Source organism: Scomber japonicus, chromosome 11 (genome assembly GCF_027409825.1).
Source record: "Scomber japonicus isolate fScoJap1 chromosome 11, fScoJap1.pri, whole genome shotgun sequence".
Classification (NCBI taxonomy): Eukaryota; Metazoa; Chordata; class Actinopteri; order Scombriformes; family Scombridae; genus Scomber; species Scomber japonicus.
In genome coordinates this window covers 18,183,735-18,208,865 of record NC_070588.1, presented here as the reverse complement: position 1 = coordinate 18,208,865, position 25,131 = coordinate 18,183,735, and the positions used below count along the sequence as shown (strand labels likewise).

General features: G+C 41.0%; 1 protein-coding gene across 1 annotated transcript; it reads left to right on the top strand.

Annotated features, from left to right (window-relative positions):
* Window positions 1–1,490: 1,490 nt before the first annotated feature.
* LOC128367862 (disintegrin and metalloproteinase domain-containing protein 23-like) lies at window positions 1,491–24,062 on the top strand. The gene is made up of 26 exons (XM_053328530.1): window positions 1,491–1,715; window positions 2,365–2,582; window positions 3,353–3,429; window positions 6,790–6,853; window positions 7,688–7,770; window positions 7,908–7,971; window positions 8,962–9,034; window positions 9,229–9,296; window positions 9,436–9,501; window positions 9,763–9,831; window positions 10,626–10,792; window positions 11,995–12,079; window positions 12,176–12,263; window positions 13,340–13,391; window positions 15,332–15,431; window positions 15,532–15,603; window positions 15,689–15,775; window positions 15,876–15,956; window positions 16,073–16,123; window positions 16,246–16,309; window positions 16,436–16,541; window positions 17,572–17,691; window positions 17,813–17,981; window positions 18,614–18,725; window positions 20,101–20,191; window positions 22,185–24,062. Exons 1-26 carry the CDS (start codon window positions 1,640–1,642, stop codon window positions 22,228–22,230), a joined length of 2,349 nt encoding a protein of 782 aa, XP_053184505.1. The 5' UTR covers window positions 1,491–1,639; the 3' UTR covers window positions 22,231–24,062.
* The last annotated feature ends 1,069 nt before the right edge of the window (window positions 24,063–25,131 follow it).

Genomic DNA, 25,131 nt, shown 5'->3' with positions numbered 1-25,131 from the left:
CTTGTGTGTGGTGTCGTCAGAAGCGGAAGAGGCTCACGGTCGTAAACATCTAGTCACGTGTAGTCTGAGATGGACGCGCAGGTCAGGAAATGACGTAAACGGACCGTATATGGTTTGTTATTTGTGTTATTACGTTACGTGTTGGACTAAATACATGGACATATTGAGGAAAATATTCCGGTTTTATGAAAACGGATTTCATATTTCACAAGAATGGATACTTGGCGAGCTGTACAGATAGTCATGAGTCATAAGATGATCGGTGTGGATAAAGGGAAGACTTTGAAGGTATGTAGGCATTATAGCTTTTCTCACTTAGCTGAGTGGCTAGCCGAGCTAATCGGTAATACTATTACGGCTGTGAGCAACCATATAAGTCGTGAGTGGTCTTGAATGAATCAGAACAATCTAAGCTTTCCAACAATGTACGGCATGAGTATATATGTTTAAGGGTTGGTGTTTAAAACATTCAGAAGACCGTGTGGCTACCTCCTAACATCCGTCCCGTCCCGTGAACGGAACAGCGTGCGTTAAGAGGTTAATGATCAAATATCAAAATCCGAATAGCGTCAGAAAGTCAACCCACTTTCCACATTTCCATTGCTACCGTTTTGATACTTCATGGTACACAAACAAATAGCATCTCATATGAAAGCTAAGACCCTGGCGAGTTCAACAGTACCACTATTATTGCGCTAAAAACTCAGTGAACCAGCAGCCAAAGAATACAAAGGTAAACAACCACTTATTTACAGTGACTAACAGATATTCTGTCTTACCTTCGAAGTTTTGTGATGAAAAGTTGTACTTGAGAGCAAAAAACGCTGGTTTTAGTGAGTCCAACACGGCCGTGTTTGTTTACAACTCCATTTCACCCAGTGCCTGCCTACAGTAGCTGCACCGGAACAACAGACAACCGTGGCAACCCGCAATTCGGCCGTTAATTGGCTGGTACAATGTACACAGAACGTGTCAGAACGTCATTGTCGAACCCGTCAAAAAATTTTAAAAATATTAATTCAGACTAAATACTTTTTTTTTATGGAAAAGCAATACTTTGTATTATTTTAAATTATTATTATTATTATTTTAAAAAAATATATAGCTTTTAATAAATATTCTACATATTCAACCTTTAAACTTTTTAATGGGTCAGCAGCTCACCTCACTATTACAACGACTCTTGGGATGGAGTGGGCCTTTAAATTCAGACTCTATGTTAATGCATCAAATATATGAAATGGGAAAAAAATATATATCCTTTTGAGTCGCCATCACCCCTCATGTCATTATGATCAATATACTATCTTGTCATTTCCTGACTTCCTGCTTATTATGCCTTTGAGGTCACCTGCACGGGCTTCCGGGAGAGGACATCTTTGTGCACATCCATCGAGGAGGAGTCTCCTGGAGGACTTCCAGTAGCCGCTCGGCCCACGCCTTCTTCCTGCTCCCCCCTCCCTCCTCTTCCCTCTCCTCCTCCTCTTCATCCTCAGCAGCTACTGCAGCAGCATAGCAGTGCCTCTCGCATACATGAAGAAAGCCCCCATGCACGGCACCTCCCCGCCACAATGGGCCGCAAGCTCTTCACTGCGTTGATGTGTTGATATTGGGATATTTCAGTTATGAAATATGAATCATGCATTTGATATTTCTGGCCACTTTGCTCGTCAGCATCCTTTCGGTTGGGCTTCATCCATCACTAGCGTCATCCGGTACGTATTGTAATTGCCTGCTGGCTTTTTTATATAACTCTCACCTTATTAAATACTTATATCTCTACTGTTGTTTGGCTAAAATAATAGCAGATGTTTTACTGTATTTGCACATCATCGCGTTTGACTCCCCCGCCCTCAAGAAGATAGGGAACTGTCATATGTTGTATGCGGCGTCTTCAACGTGATGGTGCATGAGGGCTGACTATAACATCGCAGCATATTTTGTTCAGCTTGTAAAAATAGTGCTGTTTATTATGTATGAGTGCCTCGTCTGAAGTAAGACCTATTAAATGGAGCCTTTTTCACTGAAGTGCATGATATTAAGCTGTCTGAGGCTGTTTGAATTAGTATTGCATAATGAACACTGCATGTATCTGCTGCAGAGTTTTTGACTTTGGCAATAAGAATATCACAAGTACCTTTCAATGAAATGAAGCAATTTATATTCTGTATTCTGAATCAGTTTAGCTTTAGTTTGTATTAGACTGTCAGTATACTACAGCATTTAACCAATGTCCCTGAACTGTGTCCTGAAGAATTGCCTCAGTATTATCAACGCGTTTCATGAACAAAGAATGACAGCTGGTTCAGTGTGTGAGGACCGGGCAGGGGTTTTCATGTCTGTGTGGTGGGATTTCTCTTGCAGTTTCTCAAGGAGCAGAGGACAAGGTTGAGAGGGACGCAGTGCCACCACTGCTGAAGCAACAGGCAACTGCAGCACCTGCTACAGACAACACAACACACCATGCAGTAGAGCATGTGATCACCTACCCCTCGCGGCTGATCTACTACCTAAATGAGGACTCAGAGAGTACCTACCATGATCTGGACACCCGGGCCAGGAACCAAGCCACGGAGGACCAGGTGAGCCAGCGCTGAGGGCGGATTGATACTGGGGTGTAGTGAGAAATAATTTCTCAGAAATACTCTTGTGATCAATAGCAGGAGTGGTCAAGGCTTTGCAGCTTTAGATCCATCTCACAACTTGTGTTCTACTTTCAGCCTGTTTTTGCTTACTTGTCTTTAATGTAATTTTATCACAGTGTCAGACACACACAGCACATACAGTGTATAGCACATTAACATACATGTTTTTTTTTTAAGTATATTTTTTCAGGCTTTTTTGCCTTTAATGTACAGGACAGTGGAGATATACAGGAAACAGGAGGCAGGGAGAGGGGGAATGACACGCAGGATAAGACCGCAGGGCTGGGGACCGCAGGGCTAATGTACAGGACAGTGGAGATAGACAGGAAACAGGAGGCAGAGAGAGGGGGAATGACACGCAGGATAAGACCGCAGGGCTGGGGATTCGAACCGGGGTCACCTGCAATGAGGACTATAGCCTCAACACATGGGGCTATGCTCAACCCAACAGACATGTTTTATGTGTGTCTTCAAGATCTGAAATGCCAAAGCGACCGTGCTGAAGGAAGTGTTTCTTTCTGTATACTAACTGAACATTACCATCTGTTACCACATATCCACCACATCTGTTTTTTGTGCACTGTGCCATGGATGATACTGAGAGTGGACTCTAGAGGATTTTTGATCTGCAGACTACAACAATATTAACTTGGCCATCATCTACAGAAACAGTGACTTTTATCTAAATTCTTTTTCCTCCCTTGCAGGCAATCCATCTCGCTCAAGCCAGCTTTCAGTTGGAGGCCTTTGGCATGAGATTTGTTCTGGATCTAAAACTGAACAGGTAAGTCCTCTTCAACTCATTTCAGTCATTAAGTGAACGCTCATATCATTTTCATCACATTTTCTAACCAAATCTCAGCCACTGTGGTTGTTATGCATAAGGTTTGAGATTGTGGTTTAACTGTCAGTCAGAGTGAGTTGTCTGTCAGTATCAGCTGCTCAATGTGGAGATGGTTAAAACCAGTAGAAATGTACCATTTTGTGTTCATGCTGTGGTTAAAGAGAGGCAACAGATTCACACACACAGACACTCCACTCTACTGATACACAAAAGCCCTTCAGCACACTGTTCATACTGAATACTGAGGAAGAAAAGCTCTGATGCAGCAGCTTAAATGTGTTAATGCTGAGCCATTTAGCTCACTAATGTTAATGTAGGATCAATGTAAGGTGATGCAGGAAAAGTTTTTTTAATTTAACTAAAAACTTAAAATACACATAGTATCATAGTGGAAAAAAACATGGTCACAGAGTGAGAGTCTTCTCAGTCTTCAAGGAAACTACTGACTCCTCTGAGCTGTGTTGTGCCATATCTGAAACAATATATACAACATTTATGGTATATATACTATTACGTCTCAGTGTGGTGATTAATACAGCATCGGTCGAAGATAATGTAATCAGAGAAACCGTAATTGATTGGGTCAGCGTGTTTGTTTCCAGAAAGTGCTAACAGAGTTCTTAGCTCAGCTGGCAGGTTTTAGATAAACTGTTATACAGAGTTATTTTGGAAGACTTAAACCCTGTATCTTTAATGAGGCTTAATTGGTTTGCATTAAAATTATCTGTGGCCTGTGATCACTGTCCCAGTCAGAGCCATGAGCCTCTGGACACAGACATGAGGCTCCGGACACTCAATGATATTGATTAACTCCCATCACTGAGTAGGCAGCCTACATATGTGAAGGCTTAATGTGCACATGTACAAGGACTTTAAAGTGCTAATTGAATCTCAAGTCCCTAAATGTGATTTAAAGCTGGAGTCTGTAATAAAATATTGTAATTTTATACTATCTGCATGGCTGAGTGGTATCAGATCATTGCAGACTATGTGCTGCTGTGAAATGTCTGCTGCAGTTCGAAAACAGAGTCATCATCAACCCAAGTTACTGTGAACTCACTCTTTATAGCATAAAGTCACTGTTGTACCATGTTACCTTAGAGTTTTAAATCTTAACCAAGTTGGTTCAGAATTCACATTCAGCTGGATGACGCAATTAACAACTGCGGATGATCTGCCATCTTTACTGTTGTTTGAGTATTGTTTCAGTGCCACTTCAGAGGCCAATAAAGTGTGGATGTCAGCAGCCACCTCTCCAGAAATGCTGCATTTGCTATTGACTTATATATTTGGGGAGTCTACATTATTGAGATAGTGTTAGGATCACCATGACTGATGTTTACATAGTGGTTGAGGGCCAATGATACCGTTGCCATCCTCAAATGTGCATGTGCAATCTTAAGAGAGACAAGCACAAGAGGAATTGGACACTTGGGCACACACTTTGTCTTGCACAACCTCACAAGAGATTAGCAGACACAATGAAATGTGTCAGACAGATACCAGATGTCATTCTGTTTATTGTCAGACATTCAGGAGGGAACATGTAATACAGCGACAGCAGTAGAGGTTTGAAAGTGTGACCTTGATTCCCAGCTGTTTATCTGCAGGTTATCTGTGAGATACATGAGCTAGCTTCAGTGCACACCCTTTTTTTGTGTGAGAATAGGGGTTTGAATTCTGCTTGGTGTTGTAGCTGCGACAGTACTGGTCTATATATAGATAGGTCTGCAACCTGCCAATGGCTGCTACTTTATCTGCTCACCTCTTACTGTACCTGGGAGGTTTTCTTTGCTTTTTTTTTTAATTTTTTTAATTTTTTACAACTGAACATTTTCTGGTTAATATAAATAATATATTGAGAGAATAACTCGTATTTAGCTAAGCATTAATGGAAACTTCCCTGTAATGGATTTCAGTTTCCTTTAGTGTTGCAGACCCCGTCTTGGAGCATCTCCATTCATTTAGCTTCAAAGCAGATCATTTCCATGTGTCTGAGGTATAGCATGACATGACAGCATCGTGTGTCGCTACAGGATTCAGGGCTGCATTTGATCTGGCGCCAGACTTAAGAACCTCCTGCAGTTTTTTGGTCCTCCCTCTCTGCTTTGCCTGTATCTCACTTTCCTCTGCTGCTGCTGCATTGTGGTACTTCTGTGGACTGAGAGACCTCAGGCCAGGACTCCCTTCTCATGGTCTCGACATGCAATTACACAGACACACTGCCACACACTACCACACACACACACACACACACACACACACACACACAATTTGAGACAGTTAAATTCCAGCACCTATTCCTCCATGCTCTGCAATGCTGCCCACCACCCATATGCATGCACACTTATACAGAGACCAACACGCTCTAGTGTGGCCCACTCTCCTCTTTCTGCCTCATCCGTCAAGCTAAAAATAGACCCTCACTTAGGAATCTCTCAGACACCGCTCATGCCTCGACTCTCCTCTCATAATGGTGCACTTCCTGCTCTCATGCTGCTGAGCATCACTCAAAAATGTCACGTTGCCAGTGTCACGAGAAAGATCCATCATGTTTTTTGTGTGTGCTTTTTTTCTGCTGCAATGCCACTGTGTATCGGGGACATTTTTGATTTGCAAGGGTACTCAGGAAAAAAAGCGCCATTGTGGCAGAAATTGCAGTCTCTTGAAGTCAACTGTCAGCTAACAGATTGAGTGTGTGTAATGGTGAGGGACGCTGACTCAGACAGTGGGAACTGCCGGGAGGACTTTTGTGTTCAAGGTGAAGCCGAGGCCTCACAATCATTTATCGAATTAGCTCTCATTGACAGCTGATTTGGCAGACAAAGTTTCTGTTCCTGTTATGTGTACTCTTTCTCAACCAGAGGAAATGTGTCATAGACAGTCATAGAAAACGTAGATTCAGATGACTACTTTAGGTTATCTGTGTCACTTTGATAACTCTACTTTGCATCTTGTTATGACAGTATTTATTTACATGTTTGTGATTATTCATTCTACCAAATGCAATTTTGTTTGTGCATCCTCTGCCTGTGATAATTAATTATACTCAGGAGTAAATGCGTTATAATTTTTCTGAGGGCAGGCCACATTTAACATCTCCGCTCTGCTTTTGAGATGCCTTGGGAGTGTTTGTGCAGGCGATGAGTGTTAAAATAGCCAGCTTAAGCAGTACTCACCGCTAGTTTAAACCACAATATGTGAGTCAGAGAAAGCAAAAACAGACCAGACCAACTGATTTTTTATTGTCACTGCATCACATCCTACCATCCTGACCACACACAAATCTCTGTTTTTCAGTGACTTGCTGTCTTCGGATTATGTTGAGATCCACTATGAAGATGGCAAACCTGTTCAATCAAAGGTAATGTTTCCTCTAATTGTAGCAAAAGGAACAAAGACCATTTGTCTCAACTGAAACTTAAGGAAGAGACAGATGTAAGCTAGAATGTTATGATGTGTTATTTTCCTGTGAACGTGTTTCCTTGTTATTGTTTAGTGTAAACCTTCTACATGCTGGCAATCAAATTAACACATCCACAAAATCTTCTCTGCAGACTATGACAAAGAACACAATGTACAGGAGTAAGAGTGGCAATGATAGATAGATAAATAGATAAGAGAGAGACAGAGAGATAGGGCTCTCAACAGAAGAAAGGAGGAGATAGAGAGAGAGGGAAAAAATCTGGCTGGGAATGAGAGCTAGCTGCTGCTGCTGCTGTTGCTGCTGATTCAGGTAGAGGGTTGGGCTGGGCACACTGTAGCTGAATCAGCAGGGTTTTGCTCCCCTGCAGCCTCCTGCTAGAGCTCTGGTCACGTGACGGGGAGAGAAAGCACTCTGCAGTATCAGTGCAGCGTGGGATGGGTGAAGTGAGAGAGAGAGAATGTCCTCTGCTCACCCTGCATCTGACAGCTGAGTCACAGATAGTGCATTAACAGCACTGTATTAACTCACCATCATAACGAGCATGACCCCCCTGCAGAAATGTATTGCAAATATAGCAAACTGGCATCTGTGAGACAAGCTGTTACATCTTTAGAAAATTCAAACTTCAGATAGTTAAGTAAAAAACTGATTAAATCTGAGCAATCTGTCAGTGTACACACAATCATGTATGTTGTGTTGCCTGTGGTCCTGCTGTAGTTCCACTAAAGGTTTGTTGTAATGCTGCATTAGCACTGCCTTATCTTCCCTCAGGGCGGTGAGCACTGTTACTATCACGGCCAGGTGAGGGGGAACGATGACTCCCACGCGGCTTTATCTACCTGCAATGGGCTGCAGTAAGTGAACAGCAGAATTCTGTGTAATCCTTGCTGTCTTTAGAATATCTCTGGATACACTCATCTCTGCTCCCAAGCTCCTATTGACTCAATATCGACTGGCTTCTCTCCCTTCTTCTTCTCTCTTTGCTCGACAGTGGGATGTTTGACGATGGAGTCTATGTGTATCTAATTGAGCCTTTACAACAGACTCATTCAATCGTAAGTTATTTCTGTCACAGAGAACGGAAATATGGATCACACAAATGTTCTGGAATGCTACACACACAATGTTGCCTCTATGCTCTCTACATTTCTGTCTTTAAAGGAATGAGATGAGTCATATGAGACAATGATATAGTCTTGTCCAAGTAAATGCCAACTTGCTAAATATGGTTATGTTCGAGTATTTACAATTTGGACATTGTTTAAAAGATTTCCGCTTTACTGAATTAATTCTATTACACATTTACTGGACAAAAAATCAGTATATTTATTCACACAATTTTGATTTCTCTTTATACTTCAAACTTAATTTCATTTCATTTAGTGATGTTAAACAAGTGGTAATGTTTCGTATTATTTTCTGTCAGTATTTGTAGTATTGCTGGACAGTATTGATGCCTTTATACCTTTATTTAAATCTTAAGGGAGTCATTTAGGGCAAAGGTGTCAAGAGCACATTTAAAACAGAATAATGGCTTTGTCCGAGAACTAAAAAATCTACCTGACAGCACCTGTAAAGCTCATGTTTAACATGTTAGATCGCAAACTAGTTCTTGGCAGTGTGCAGTGAACACCTGGAGTCCTGATGTCACTGTGAAGTTGCCAAGCAACCTGCAGAAGTCTACAGAAATAGTCAATATGTGTCATATTTAGCTTTAGAACTAACTGTAGCAGCTAACTGGCTGCTGGCTATAGTGTCATATTTAATGAAGATATATTAGAGTGGTATCAATCTTGTCTAAGTCAGAATGAAAGCAAATAAGTCTATTTCCCAAAATGTCAAACTATTCCTTTAAATAATAATATTGAATAATGGCCCACCCCAAATTATTTCCTGTCATCACTTTTAAAACACACATTTGTTTTATACACTCATTTGCTTCATGTTGTGAAAGCTAGATCTTACTTATAGTTTCCATTGTGAACGCTGTACCTTCTGTCCCATTGTTCCAATTCTTTAACACTTAATGTCCTCCTCGCCCACAGGATACAGCTGCAAGGCCTCACAAACTACGAAGAACAGCCTCTCTTCACTGGAACAATGATTCAGACGAACAGGGTAAAGGTTTCCATCACTGTCATCAATCACTTTACATTATCATTCAACACCACACCTCTCTTGACCCCTGACATTTCCTTCTACTTTCATGTGTGTGAAAAATACATTCCTGTTGAACAGAAGCCATGAAATTCTACAGAATACCCACTTGAAAATACGTGTGTTGATATGACAATTTCTCCTTGTGTATGCAGTGGAGGAGGAGCAGCTCTTCTCAGAGCTGGATGACTTGTCCTGGCTGAAGCGCAGGAAAAAGCGAGCAGTAAGTTCATCCGCCCTTGAGTTGTTATATAGTGGGTTTAATGATTGTACAACTGTGTGCATAGTCCCGTGGGTGAGGTAGGACTCCAAAATATGCAGTTGGTCATGGTCATGGTCATGTTTGTGGCTTTATTTTTCAGATGCCTCGCAGCATATTTGAAGAGATGAAATATTTGGAGATCATGATTGTCAGTGACCACAGTATGGTATGTGTTCTTATTCAAAGCAGAAATATTAAAAGCATGTGACTGACTTGAACTTTTAACTTTTCATACTACATAAGTGGTAGTCTGATATTTATAAAAACTCATCAATATTTCAGATCTATTCTTGCTTTTTGTCCCTGTCACTTTTTCCCACAACAGGGAGTTGTTCAACTGAATCTAGTACAGTGAGTGTGGCACTGTGTGTTGGTGTCACTGCACCTTATTCATCTTTGTCTTGTTTCCTTTTCTTTGTCCCTGCAGTTTAAACGGCACAAGACCAAGCAGTACACAAATAATTTTGCCAAGTCAGTGGTGAATCTTGTGGATGCTGTGAGTAAGCTCTTTAGTTACCCTTTGAGAAATATTGAGTTTATGCTTAACACGTGTACAATTAGTTGTTGTTTTTTTTAGTAGCTTTGCTAATGATGTGGTTCTTAGGGATGCTAATGTCAGATGGTGGTTTGTTTAAAATAATTTAAAATAATAATAGCCTAAAATATTTCTGCAGCTATAAATTGGATTGACTTAAAATTGCCAAGACAGCCTAATGACTGACTTCTCTCCTAGCATCACAAGCTCATCAACATTTGACTTTGTTCAATTATCTGGTTTTTGAACAAATGAACAAACTTGAGATAGTGATAGCTCCAAAATATGTTCTTACAGCGTGCATCTGTTGATATTTTACTCAGTATGGCACAGCCGAACATCTCCTTATGTGTCACATTGGATAACACCTCTTGAACCCTCAGTCAGTCCCATAGTTGTCTTACTGTTAGCCCTTATTGTGCTAGTGTGTGCTCTGTGTTCTCGTCACATGCATTAACACTCCTCTTGTTCCTCCTCCCTCCCAGTGTGTTGCATCCCCTCGTCTGTCTTCCTGAGGCAGTTCAAACTCTAATTCACACCCAGTGTTATTCTCCTGTCCCTGTGCTGTTGCTTCTGTCTCCCTCTGCCTCTCTCTCTATTTCTCTCTCTCTCTCTCTCTCGCTCTCTTTCTCTCTCTCTCTCTCTCTCTCTCTCTCTCTCTCTCTCTCTCTCTCTCTCTCTATCTATCTATCTATCTATCTATCTATCTATCTATCTTTTTTCTTCCTTCCATTCACTGCACACTTCAATGGCAGATCTTCAAAGACCAACTACATACTCGTGTGGTGCTCGTTGCTGTGGAGATCTGGACGGACAAGGATCAGATACCTATTAGTGTTAAGCCGCTGGAAATGCTCCGAGATTTCTCCAAGTACCGGCAGCAGAGCATCAAGCACCGTGTAGATGCTGTGCACCTTTTCTCGTAAGTTAGCCATCCAAAAACGGTATGAAAACATTGGGCATGTGGTTTGTAAATGTAGTATATTTCTGGTACTGTAGTAATGGTATACTTACCAACATTATATCCAGTAGTAAACCAGCAGCACGGTTATGTTGAACATTGACTAGGATAATCCAGTCCAAATTGCATGACCAGATAGAAAAAAAGTAAAACTTTAGTAAAAATAGATGTTTTTCACAGCAAACATTCTGATTCACCAAACAACATTAATGATACCTGCCTTAATAATATCTGGAACAGACCATTAATTCTACCAGTGCATTTTTCTCTTCAAAATGTGGTCTGTGAATCTGATTCATCTGGCAATTATAAAAAAGAGAGTTCTAATGCCAGAAGTCTAGCAAGATTCAGTTTAGCAAGAACTATTCAGAGTAAGACGACATTTAAAGTGTAAGATGGGCAAAGAATAAAAAAGTACAACAACTTGCAAAACAGTAACAAACAAAAAAAGTGTGAAAAGAGATACAGTTTAGATTTCTTGCCTACCTGGGGGTTGTAAACACAATGCTAACATATTACACCTTTTAAGCTGACACGGCAAACACATTGGCAGCATTAATTTGGAGCTGTGCCTCCGGCCACCTGACTATAGGTCTATATCAACTCTCATTTTAGTTGTTTTGCTCTCACCCCATATCTGAGGGAAATATCTGGCTCTTCAGCAGCTAAATGTTTCACTGTCTAACATTTGGTGGATGAACCAAAACAGTGAAATAACAGGCTGAAATAAATGAGCAGAAAGTAGATGCATAGAGCTGAGGAAGACTGTAGAGTCAAAATTCTTTGTTAGTTCATCTGGTACACTGGTAGTACCCTGGTAGTCAGGTGGACCTGTGTTGATACAAAAGTATTGATTAGAGCTGCTTTAAAGACACTACACTCCCACACAGGCGAGGGCAGGAGCTGTTAAACAAACTTAGTCTGTACAAGCCTACTCAGTACTGAAGAGAAGTCTAGTCTGGAAACATAAGTAAGCACAGCTGTGTGATTGAACTAAGGGTGTGTAGGGGCTTTAATATTGGTTTTCAATAATGAAATTAACTCCTTTTGTTTCTAGATTGACTATTTTACCAGTTAATACAAATTAAATCTCTAAACTTCTAAAGGGAGACATAAAAAGTTTGGGAACATTTGTGACAATCTTCCTTTCAACACTCTTGTAGAAATGCGACCTTCCACTACCGAAGAAGCAGCGCAGCATACTTCGGGGGCATGTGTTCTGTGAGCCGTGGTGTAGGAGTCAGTGAGGTCAGATTTGCTGTTTTAACATCTTGTATCACACTGTTCATCTATCAGAGAGTGTGACTGCAGGTGAATAATCTCAGGTCTCTTCTGCTCACACAGTACGGCACCACCTGGTCCAAGGCAGGGTCTCTATCACAGAGCCTGGCTCAGAACCTAGGCATCCAGTGGGACCCGGCAGCCAAGAGAAGTATACATGAAATACATTTTTTTCTCTATAGATTTGCTTTTTTACACATTGTTGCTTCACAGCTAGTATAAGTGAGTCGGGAGGGGGGGGGGCTACAGAGTTAAAATCACTTTAAAGGATCAGGTCACCCAAGTCATAATGTTGACCATAGTGTTATTGAGGATCCTGTCTTATCCTTTAAAAAATTAGTGGAGTCCATCCAATGCTCGATGACATGTAGCTCTTGTTTTATGGAAGCTGAATGCACTTACTTTAAGTTGTTTAGGACAAAAGCCCCTGAAAGTAATTTGCTGAAGTTTTGCTTCTATGGTTATGTTATTGTTCCCTATAAAGTGGTCTGTGGTCTAACTTGATTAATTCATATCATTGTTGTTTAAAAAGCACATTGCTTTTGACTTTTTCAAAATGTCATTTTCAGTGCTTTGAGCAGCAGAAATCCAGTTAACCTCCATTATACTGTGGTGATGGCAGATATCTTAAAACTTCAGCAAATAAACCACATCTGCTGTCATGGCATTGTTTTATGTTTTCTTTGAACCAACCTCTGACCTACCATAACTACCATAGTGGTCTACATGTTACTATAAATAACATTTTTGGTCATGGATGTCTTTAGATATTTAAAACAGCAGATGGCGCCTGTAAAACAAAAAGGTGTCGTTGGACTGGATTAAATTGTCTTTTCTGCAGTGAAAAGGAGCATCAGATGGACAGACCATAATTGTCTTGGGATAAAGTGTCTCTAAAGGAGACCAAAAAAATGTAAAATATATGTAACTTTATGTGGTTGGGAGCACTGGCTGAGCTTTACAGGAAAGTGTGGAAGTCAGGAGCAAAATCACACTAGTTAATGACCGAGGTAATAAAGTGGTAATACAATCATATTTAACACTTTCATTTGTTTTTTTTAATTTTCTCTCTGCTCTGTTTATTTAAATGTGACGATACATTTCAAATATGCTGTTGGCAGTTTCTCACAGCACCTTTACGTCTTCAAAAACAAAAAAAGAATAAAAAGTTTCTAAATATTTAATCTCCCTCTCTCTCTGTGTTGTTCTGCTCCCTCCTGTTTTCAGAGGAATGCGGTTGTGCTGACGTGTGGTCAGGCTGCATAATGGAGGAGACTGGGTAATACACACACACACACACACACACACACACACACACACACACACACACACACACACACACACACACACACAGAGAGAGACAAGAAAGAAATAGTGGAGCAATAACTAATGCTGGTTTTATGAGTGCTAAATAATGCAGCTTTCACCACTCTAGGACTGTGGGTGTGAGGTTATCACTGTGTTAAACTGTGGAACTGGCAGATATATGTTTTTCTGCCTGTTTTTTGAAATGCATTTTTGCCTTTATTTGACAGAGGACAGAATAGAGGAGACAGACTAGGGAGGGGTATGCATAAATGTCCCATTACAAAATGTAATTTAAAAAAATGAAATAAATATATAATGAGAATATGTTTAGAAAGATAAGATATTGAAAAGAACTCCAGTAATTCTTATAAACCCATCACTGCTGCTCCCCACATTGTCCATGCCTTTAAAGCCCATTACACACATGCAGCCTATCACTGAAATGTCATGTGTGAATGGGATATTCAGGGAAATCTGTACTGCCAATTTCCCACTTCAAGACTTAGTAACATTTTGGATACCTAGACAAGACTCCACTGTTGACATTTTTGAATCTGTGTTTATGGTTGTCTTACCAATGCTTTCATGGATGATTTTTTCTTGAAAACTTGTTCAATATCAAATACATTACAAAAACATTGGCAGTGGACAAAAATACCTTGTTGCCAAACATGTTCCTGAAAATAATAAGAGAAATCATGTATGTCTGGTCTTATCCTGATCTTGTTCTTCTGAGTTGCATTACTGCCATCTGCTGGACCATGCCTTGCCCAGTCCAGCAGACACTGCCATGATGGAAAGTCCCAGAATGGAAATGATCTTGAATGTAACTGCATGTGTGAATGGTGAAAATGACCAGCAGTGCCTGAAAGATTACCCAGTAATTTACTGGGAACTATGTGCTCTCAGTGTTATGGGGAACGGAGCTGTGGACCCAAATTCAGGAGGCATCAGGCACAGGAAGTGAAGGATTATCTTTATTACATCTCAGGAGTGCAGGCAAAACAAAACTGAACAGGACAGAACAGAACAAAACGGAGCTACAAAGCATCCAACAAGACTGAATTGAAACAAAGGACTGAAATACTAACTGAATTAAAGAGGAGATGAGGTGCAGGTGGGGAGTTGGGCGGAGATATCCAAGAAAAAATGGAATGAGGAGACCAAACAGGAGACCGGAAAAGATGCTGACAGGCAGGGGTAAACACTGGGAAAAGGGCAGGGCTGACAAGGCTCGATGCAGGGCAGGTGCGGTGGAAAAAGCAGGCTGGGGAGGAGCACAGGCATACTGGAGGGAAACAGTGCAAAACAGACAACCAAAAATGCAGAAAACACAAACTGGCACAAAAAAACCTTAAATGCCAGCAAACAAAAAACATTCTGTGCTGTATGTAGCTATGTGGGCTCCAAGATAATCTGCGAGGAGGAGAGGAGAAGAAATATACACAAGATGAAACAGCATCTATAATGCCAGAAATTAAACAAAAACTGTATTTATTTTGCTCTGATGGCTGCATATTGCAATTCAACCCACACTGCGACTCAAAGCATGTTGGCAGCTTGAAGTGTAAAATAAATTAACTTATATTGATATTAATTTGGTGTAAATTTACCATAGTCCGATTCCTATGTTTGTGTTGCTCACATAATATTCTCTCAGTATTCTCATCAATGTGGATAATTTGAGGACATATGCAACACTAATAGACAGCAGTGATAGTAGTCAGTAATAAACAGCTTAAAAGTCAATTGTCACGCTACAACAGCCTAAATAGTGTGCATGTCCAAAAGATGCTCTAGCTTACGGTGACTTTAGATCTCATTAGCTCAGCTAAATCACACACATGGCGCTGTGGTTTGTCAGCACTCGCATTTCTGTTTGAGCATCACATATATTTTGTCCCTCCACAGAGTCCAACATGCACGGAAATTCTCCAAATGCAGCATCTTGGACTACAAGGAGTTCCTTTTGAAAGGTGGAGGCTCGTGTCTGTTTAACAGGCCACACAAGGTTAGAGGCCACACATCTGCCCCACTGTGCACTCTGTCACAGCTGTTACACATCACACATACCTCATAGTCTTTTACACTCTCTTGACTTCTTTTGACAGCTGTTTGAGACGACCGAATGTGGGAATGGATATGTAGAGGCGGGAGAGGAGTGTGACTGCGGACCCCGAGCAGTGAGTTGCTTTTCGGTTCAGTAAGTCACGTCTGTTTGTTGTCGTCATGTTTGTTCAGATGGGTGAAGCTCAGGTTTATTTTCAGGAGTGCTACAAGGAATGTTGCAAGAAGTGCTCCCTTGCCAATGGGGCACACTGCAGTGATGGCCCCTGTTGCAATAACACTTGTCTGGTATGAGTTTGGTCTATTCTTACTGTTGTGTTGAAATATTAGATAATACATTATTGTACTTCTGAAATCCTAATTTAAGCTACTCTCCTTTTCTTGCCAGTTCTATCCACGAGGTTACAGTTGCCGCTATGCTGTGAATGACTGTGATATCTCAGAGACCTGCTCTGGGGACTCTGGACAGGTGGTCTAGTGTAGCACTGTTACATGTCTTTTTCTGTTTGAAACTGTTTATCTCTGCTATTTTTTGCATATTGAAGGAAATGTGCATGGTTAAGAAGATGTCTTGTTTGATTACAGTGCCCTCCCAACCTTCATAAACAAGACGGTTACCTCTGCCAGGTAAACCAGGTAGGCATGACATTTGAAAGTTTTTTATTGCTCCTAATTGTAGCAGCCTTACAGCAGAATAGAACTTCAGAAGCAGCACACAGAGTGTCTTTTTTTTTTTAAATTTTCATCACTTTTTGAAGGGCCGCTGCTACAATGGAGAGTGCAAGACCAGAGAAAACCAGTGTAAATACATCTGGGGATCAAGTAAGATGAATATACCTTCACATATCAAATTCACATTAGCTCTCACTATTGTAATTTGTGGCTCTGGTAGTCAGTGCTGTGCAGTTCACCTCCCTCTCCTCTGTTCCTCTTCTGTCCACTGTGCAGAGGCTGGAGGCTCGGAGAAGTTCTGCTATGAGAAGCTAAATACGGAGGGCACAGAGAAGGGCAACTGTGGAAAGGATGGAGACAAATGGCTTCAGTGTAGCAAGCAGTGAGTTTCAAAGAGGACATTGCAGGAAATAAAATCAACAAATGTTGACTAAAACACTAAAATTCAATTTTAAATTCAGTTAGATAATTAGAAATGAAATTATAAACTGATTACAGCAATCATTTGATATCAATAATTAAGAGGACTCAAATACTGTAGTAAATAAATGGGTCTTAAAGGATAAGGCTGTTCTATATTTTTCTTATTGTTAACAAGTGAACAAAGTGCTGAAAATGGAACTGTGTTCCTGTGGATGCACAATGGCATCTGCCTTAGGCGGCGATCAGCATTTTGCAGGTTTCAATGCACAAGACGTACAGTACTACACTGCCTTTTTTGTTGTATCCTACAATTTAAAAAAGGGCAGTTTGCTGCATCTCTTTTTTATTGTTGCTAGGCAACCACCCTTATGCCATGTTCTTAGCCTAACCATTATTTTGCTGTGAAATAAACTCCTTCTAGCCTGCTGTTTTCTTTCCAGGTCACGATAACTATGCTTGTTAAAGTCATATAGTTCCTGATATCCAGCAACAGCCAACATTACTTTATCTCAGACTGGTCTGGTTATCTCCAGTTGTTGTCATCATCACCACAGAAGGCCCGCCTCTCAATATATGTGATTTGGCAATGTTAAAAAACACAAATCATGTCAAAAATGCAAAGTTCTCGAGAAAAAGTCGCCTGGGCTGCTAAAAAGTTCTTTGAAGCCATCTCTAAACAAACTACTGTGACATGGAAGGAACGTGTCATCCAGTGCAGTAGTGTGGCTCATTGATGTGTTTTTAATAGTTAATTAACAGCTACGGAGGTCTACAGCACAGAGGAATAAAACATATTGCAAACAATGCTTGTAAGTAGGATGAGTTCATTGTTGGTTTGGCTTGGAGCATGAGATTTGTTGACAATAAGAAAAATAGAGAAAATTGCCAGCCATCCTTTTAAAGAGGAATTTAAAGTGGTGATAAATGGAACAATCTAAATGAGTATTCAGTGGAACTCTGTACATGTTTTTCTCTGGTTTTCTTTACAGTGATGTGTTCTGTGGTTACCTGTTGTGTACCAGCATTGGCCGTAACCCACGCATTGGACTAATGAAAGGAGAAATCACTCCAACCTCCTTTAACCATCAAGGCAAGGTGGTAGAATGCAGGTAAACATGTTTCCTATATTATAACACCTGTTCATGTCCCAGAAACTTGTACTAAAGTCAGTACTTACATGTCCTCTGTCCTTATCTTTCTCTATTTGTACCCTTCAACATTTCCTCACAGTGGTGGCCATGTCCTTTTAGATGATGATACTGATTTAGGCTACGTGGACGATGGAACTCCCTGTGGGCCGTCAATGATGTGCCTTGACCGCAAGTGTCTGCCCATCCAGTCACTCAACATGAGCACCTGCCCTACTGGACCTAATGGACAGGTGTGCTCTGCCCATGGGGTGAGTACTCGTGATGTACACTAACACAGTATTTACACTTGGCTGTATTATCATTTCTTTCCGTCATGTAAACATCAACAGACACTCTTTCGATTGGATGAATGCTCCTGACTCTTGCTTCTGATTTACAAAGTTGAAAGCAAGAAGATGGGAAAAAAGGTTACGCGTTTGATTTGACACCTTGTTTAATTATTCATTCATAAGAGTCAGGAGCTTGGCAGACATGTCATCATCATAACAATCTTACTGTAGCCAACTGTGAAACTGTGTGATCTTTGGCTCCATTCACTATTTTGTAATTCACAGCAGCTCTGTTATAACACAGGATTGAATAATTAAAATGCAGTTGTAGAGCTGGTGCAGAATCAATCTAAATAAGTTTTCTTTCCTTATCTTCATTTATGCAGTATGATCATCTTTGTACTGTACTAAGAGTCTGTGTGGAAGTCTATATCTTCTGTTAAAATCTTGATTTTATGGATGATCAATAACTTTCTATAAACACCCGATGTGAAAATGGCTGTGGGGAGCAGTGCCAGTGGGGATGGTTCCCAAAATAACCCTAATGTTTCAGCATCTCCATATACAGCTCTTTCCTCGTCACCTCATCCATTTCTGTCTGATCTGTACAGGTGTGCAACAATGAAGCCACATGCACCTGTGACACCACCTGGGCGGGGACAGACTGTAGCATGCCTGACCCGCCTAAAGAGCCTGAGACCACTCAGGACGAAGTACCCAAGGGTCGGTTTCCACCTCTTTCAACCTCTGGCATCTGATGGAATGAATAACACACAAGTTTAATTTGCACTTATTTAATTTAGCCACCATGCACATCAGCAGCACTGACATGCACACAGTATATAATGTATATGTTGTTCTGCAATACTGCACTGACAGTCTATATACTCTGAGTACTCTGAGTCAGCACAGATTATTAGACATCGGAAGATCATTTCAGCTGCACAGGTGTACCGGGGTCGTAAAGATTTTCCATGTAAAATGGTGACTGAAGGAGAACATAAAACCAGTGGTACATTTGTTTAGCTTGATTCAGCAGATGAGATGAACACACAGTCCAGCCGTACACCTGATGCTTTGAGCACAAGGCACGGGGGAGGTGGTTAAGGAAGCATCACAGAGAGAAAACCATCACTTCTTCCATGACTCTGAAGCGGAAGCCTGCTGTTTTGTTTTGACAGGGTGGTAATAATGCTCCTTTTCCTTCTGCACAGTGAGCGTGGCCACTAACAGGCTGATAGGGGCAGTAGCAGGGACCATTCTGGCCCTGGGGGTGATTTTTGGAGGCACAGGGTGGGGAATAGAGTAAGCATCTTTAACCCTTTCACAGCTCTTCCTCTCATAGTGGTGCCTCAGTGTGCGGGCGGTCTCGTGAGCCGGCCTGAGCCCGTGTGTGCGTCCCGGTGGCTTTGTGTTTTCTTGTGTGTTGGTGATGACCATATAATTGTCATGTGATTGGATGTTTTCAGTGTCGTGTGATTGATTGATGGATTCCTCCTCCTCCTCTCCTGCCACTTCCTGTTGTTCCCCATTACTACAAGCCTCTTTCTTCATCCTCCCTCTTCCTCTTCTTGTCCCTTTTCTTTCTCTTATTCTTAGTCGTTATGTGGTTGCTCCTGTGATCCTCTCCTTTCTGGGGCATGTGGGGCATATAGATGGAAAAACAGTCCTGAGAAGTGTCCAGTTAGTGACCTGGCTTGCCAGTCAGTGGTAGGCTGTGTGGTGACTGGGACCCTTAAAAATATTTTCTACCACTCTTACTGCAGGCCACATATACATATATACATATAGTGATGGATATCCAGGGTCTAGTCCTCTGCACAACCTTAATACAAATAAGACCACTGATAATCACTACCTCAACTGACACCAGATAAATGTAAATATTCCCAGGGCCTTTACTTCATTATCTTCACGTTGGACATTAAGGGGTCTGAAAAGCATGCAAAATACGTTCTCAGATTCAGTCATTTTACTGTAATAGTATACTTATGGTATGTTTTTTGTTCCATGTTAAATCGTCTCTGTATAGTTACATGTTATTGATACAGTGAGTGAGTATAGAAACTCATGTTTTTTTCCCCATAACCCTTTACAGGTCCTAGTGCCACCAATCTAATAATAGGCTCCATCGCCGGAGCCATCCTTGTGGCTGCCATAGTGCTGGGGGGGACTGGATGGGGCTTTAAGTAAGCAACACGCCGCATGCCTCTCCTGCTCTAACTCTAGCATCCCTGCTGCTTCTAGACACCAGGGTTTGAGCTCCTGCTACAGAATATGAACCCCAGGCTGGACAGCACACAAATATAAAGCTTTTTAAATTGGGTAATCTTTCTGGAAAAGTCTTGTTACGAACACTGGAAAGCACATGCCTAACACTTATCTACTCAGCTTTATCCAGTGTACATTTGTTGATCTCATTAAGAGAGTATAGATGATTTTCCGGGGCATACGTGTGTGTTATATGTGTTAGGGTGATTTGGAAAGACACCATGTGGTGAGGGGGGGTCTTCTGTGGATCTGTAGTAGAACCTCAAACTGATTGGACGGGCAGAGCTCAATGCTTGACATGCATGTTCAGTGAAGGACCTTATGACAGTCACACAAAACAGAGGGGAAACAGAATACTTTTAACAGTTTAATGGTTATAAAAAACTTGTTTACGCTTGTATTATTTTTAGTTAAAATCTTATTTCCCCTCTGAAATCCAAAGATAGACCATCTTACATACCTCTTTGTAGCCAGGTAATGTACTTTATTGTACAATAGATTATGTTGAATATATGTTCCAGTCTACCACTGATTAGCCTGCTGTCTTGAGCAACAGGGGTGTTACACATCTTAGTCTAAATAGGCCTAAGGAGTAAATGAGATATACAATCTTGCAGCCACCAAAGCATGCCAAATAGCAAAGCATCATGGTTGTCACAAACAATTATATAAAGAAGGTGATAAAGAATAAGACACAAAACATTTCTGCATGTTGACTTGTTGATTTGGAGGAGAGGTCAGTTCATTGCACAAAGGCTGAGCCAAACCCAGAGTGATTTGGTCCAGGGTTGTCGTGCTCTCATCACTTCCATGACCTTTTTCCCAATCCATTACTGTTTGAGGGTGAGACTTTAAATGGAGTGGTGAGAGAGAGAGAAGCCAGGACCGTTTTTGTTGGCCGCAGCCTTTGTGCCATGGCTGGCCACACCCACCTGGATGGCCAGGCTCCGCCCTAGAGCAGAGCAGGACTCTCGGACCCGCCCACACCAGCTGCCATTGCTGCCTGCTTCACAGACCTGGTACAGACACGGCGCATTGCACTGCATGAACCACGCACAGCAATAGTGCCACGTTCAACTGGCCTACTATTGGAACAGGTGCATGACAGAGTGATAGAAGCCCCACAGCAAGCCACAGTACGGGGAGGTTATGCATCACTCCTGTTGTTGTATTTGTTGTTGTCCCACTGTTGTGGTAGTATTTATCGTTGCTGCTGCTGCTGTGGTTGTTGTTGATGTGGTTGTCTCCTCTTTCCCTCCTCTCTAGAGTATATTATATGTTAGCTCTCTCCTCCCAGATGATTATGTTTTGAGTGGAACTAATGTCTTTTCCCATCAAAACTGGTAATGAGACATGTCTCCTACACTTCACCTTGTAAGCAGATGTTGCACGCACAAGCCAGTTGGCAGCTGTCTGCAAGTAGGCAACAGGGGATATTTACATTCATAGACCTTCAACATTCATATTCTGGCATCAGCTTATTTGAAAGTAGACATTTGTTGCTTTATTTAATAAACCTGGCAACAGTTTTCAGTGATGTCACTTCAGTTCACTGGAATTAAAAATGATCTCTCCACGCTGGTCTTCAGTATGGTCATGTAATAAATAAAAACAGGTTTACTGTACTGTGTATCATCATATACTGAGGTGTGAAGGTTTGTGAATATAAATACAACTGTCGGCCTCTTTGCAGGCTGTAATGGCCAACATGGACCAGCCTTTCCTCACTCACACATCTTCAGCATTTTGATCTTTTAGTCCTCAAAAATGGAAAATTTTCATATGCCAGAACTCATGAGTCGACTATTGTCAACTGGAGAGATGAGTGCGGTTGCTAGTCCAGGTTGCACTAGTCGTGTTATGGATGTGATAATAGCTGACGCTGACACATGTTTCTTGTCTCCTCATAAGAAATGTGAAGAAACGGAGATATGACCCCAACGCCTCAGCCATTTAACCCATGGAGAGATGGTAATCAGAGACGGACTCCTCCGAGGCTTCCTTAGTGGGCTACCTGACAGCTGGACTGCACTTATTGCTGCTGATCTTTGGCATTAGATTTACTTGAAAAAGACATAGTGGACATTTTAACAAATTCCATTGTAGTGACATTAGAAATGCAGCCTTTTCGACTCCACTTCACCCATGTAACAACTCCCACCTCCTCCCTGATCTCTAGAATGACAGAGCTCCTCTTCCATTCTTTAGTGCCAGTGCACAGGCGTTCAGGCGGAATCCACACCACTCTCTCACCTGGCATGATTATCCGCACAAAGCGTGCTGCTTGCTGGCCCTCTGGCATGAAGAGCCCTCTCCGCAGGGCTCTGCATGGCTACGAAAGCTATGAATATACTGCAAAAAAAAACAAAAAAACTAAACAAAACAAAAAAAACCATACAAAGAGGGAAAAAAATGCAATGCAGGAGATAACCTCATTAAAAACCAAATCCTGTGGAAAATGTTTCTATAGTTTCTATATTAAGGAGCATTAAAAAAGGCTGCATGTGAGGACCCATAAGGGCAGTGCAGACCACATAGTGAATGCACACACACACAGGTTGCAAAATTGTACATAAAAAGAGGAGTTCAGGTTTTGAATTAACAGCATATTTTACAAGGACATCAATTGCTTTTTCTTCTTTTTTACCTTAGCATGTTGTATAGCGGGTGTTTTTGGCAATGTTATAAAAAAAAAAAACTGCAATAGTGTTTTGGGCCAAAACTGTAACCACACGCTGCACAGCCTGCTGTGATTGTCCCGGCAGAGGTCAAAGGTTAGACTCACGCGGCTGTGGTGTCGAGGAGAAGCATGTCAGTTCTGGAGGGATTCAGATTGAGATCAGGTCAGATCAACGTCACAAAATTACCCCCCCTGCAGTGTTTTAACAGTGACTCAAAAGCCAAAGAACCAATCACCCTGAACATATGGATGTTGTTGCACACAGAGCACTTTCCCCTCTGTCTGCAGCCAGTGGTGCCTCTCCTACTGCTGAGGGCATAAAGTCTGTCCATGCAGGCACTCACCTGTCCAGCCAGGTGTCACTTAACAGTCCTCATTAACACCCACTATACCCGGCTTAGCCTTTTGCTCTCATAAACTCTTAGTAGAAATCAAGTTCAGCTCTACTGGTAACGCTGCATGCAATCACTATAGTGGGCTTATAATTCTATATGGGAGCCCCCAAAATCCGCAAGAAAAATATGCTACAAAAGATAGGTGCATGTCAATAACAAAACATTTAACTTTTATTTACTATGCAAAGAGAGATATTGCACAAAAGTATGGGTAATAATGATCAACAACATAGACATGGAATTACAAAAACTTCCGCTAATCAGCTAAACTTTTGTATTTGGCCACTCCCACGTCTCATTTCATTTAGCTTCGACATACTCAGACTACGCCTGGACAACTATTTTAAAAAAAAGAACTGGATTAATATTTACAATGAAAAGCGAGAGAGCACCTTTTCTTTTACATTTGTGGAACTGAAAATCATTTTTGTGTGTTTTTTCATTCAATCTGATATTTTTAATCACACACATGCACACAAATACACACACACACACACAAATACACACACTGTATGGTGCCTGTACATATTAAGGCCTGAACAGTTTCCTTGTGCAGGGCTATTATTTCCAGTCCAGCTGATAGTTGGTGTGTTCCAGGTGCTGCCATAGCACTGGCATCGTTGTAATCCTCCATGTTACTCATTGTCTGGTGTCCCTCTCTCACTGCATCATGTACAGTTGGACTGATAAATAAACTAATGACAAATTTTATAAGAGCGTCTTTGTCGCTTTCTCTGTCAAATTCTCACTGAATTGAATTTAACCTGTTATGCATAATAGCTATATGACAATCTCTGACTTTCTGACTTTCTGATTAGTTTTACATTTACATTTTCTCTGCCAAGACAGTATAAAGCTACATCTTAACTTGATTAATTAGTATAAACACAAAATATGTATAATATATGAGCACTGTTGCATGTCCACTTCACATAAATTGACCCTGTATTTATTCAGTGTCATTCGGTTGAAGCCTTTTATTTGTTCACAGTATAAATATAGTATAAAATCTTTCAACTAACAAATTAAATATTTCTGTCATTACATTTTGATTGAAGTCCTGATTGTTGAAGGAGCTATGTGACATCAGGTTTTCACGGGCCAAAAGGAGGAAGAGTATTGACAAAAATGAACACAGAAATCTCTCCCAACAATTTTACAATCATTGTAATCAAGGTAATGGTCTGTTTCATTTCCTTGCTTGTCAGTAGTGTCATATCTCCTTCGCACATGTGTCTGTGTTGATTATGGTCATTTGTAACTATCTTCTCACCACATGAGGGATAAACACTGATTGCTGACGTGAAAACTGCTTAATTCAGTGTTTGTATAGTTTCTAATCACCGGGTCTGTTTTGGAAAGCAGGAGACCTGCGTATATTTTGGCTCTGGTAAAAACCTTATGAACTATTAACACTGAAGGAAACTGACTGCTTTTGTGGTTGTTTAACAATGTAGATAACTCTCATGATCCCACTCTATTCACAACATCATCAAACTCGGTCTTTTGTCACTGTTTTGATTGAGAGCCCAAGTAGCAGAAAATGACACACTGTGCATTTAAAAGTTTGAACTATTTTTACTGTGTATTAATTAGTTTTATATTTAAACAGTTTATCAATTACTTTTAGCTAACTGCTGCTCTTGCTAACAGGTTTTCATTCACTCTCAGTTGCAACATATGGTGTTAGTCATTCTCTTGAATGAGAAAGCGTGTCCAAACTTTTGACTTATTCTGTATATACATACAGTATATATACTTCCTGGTTGGGAAACACTGATCT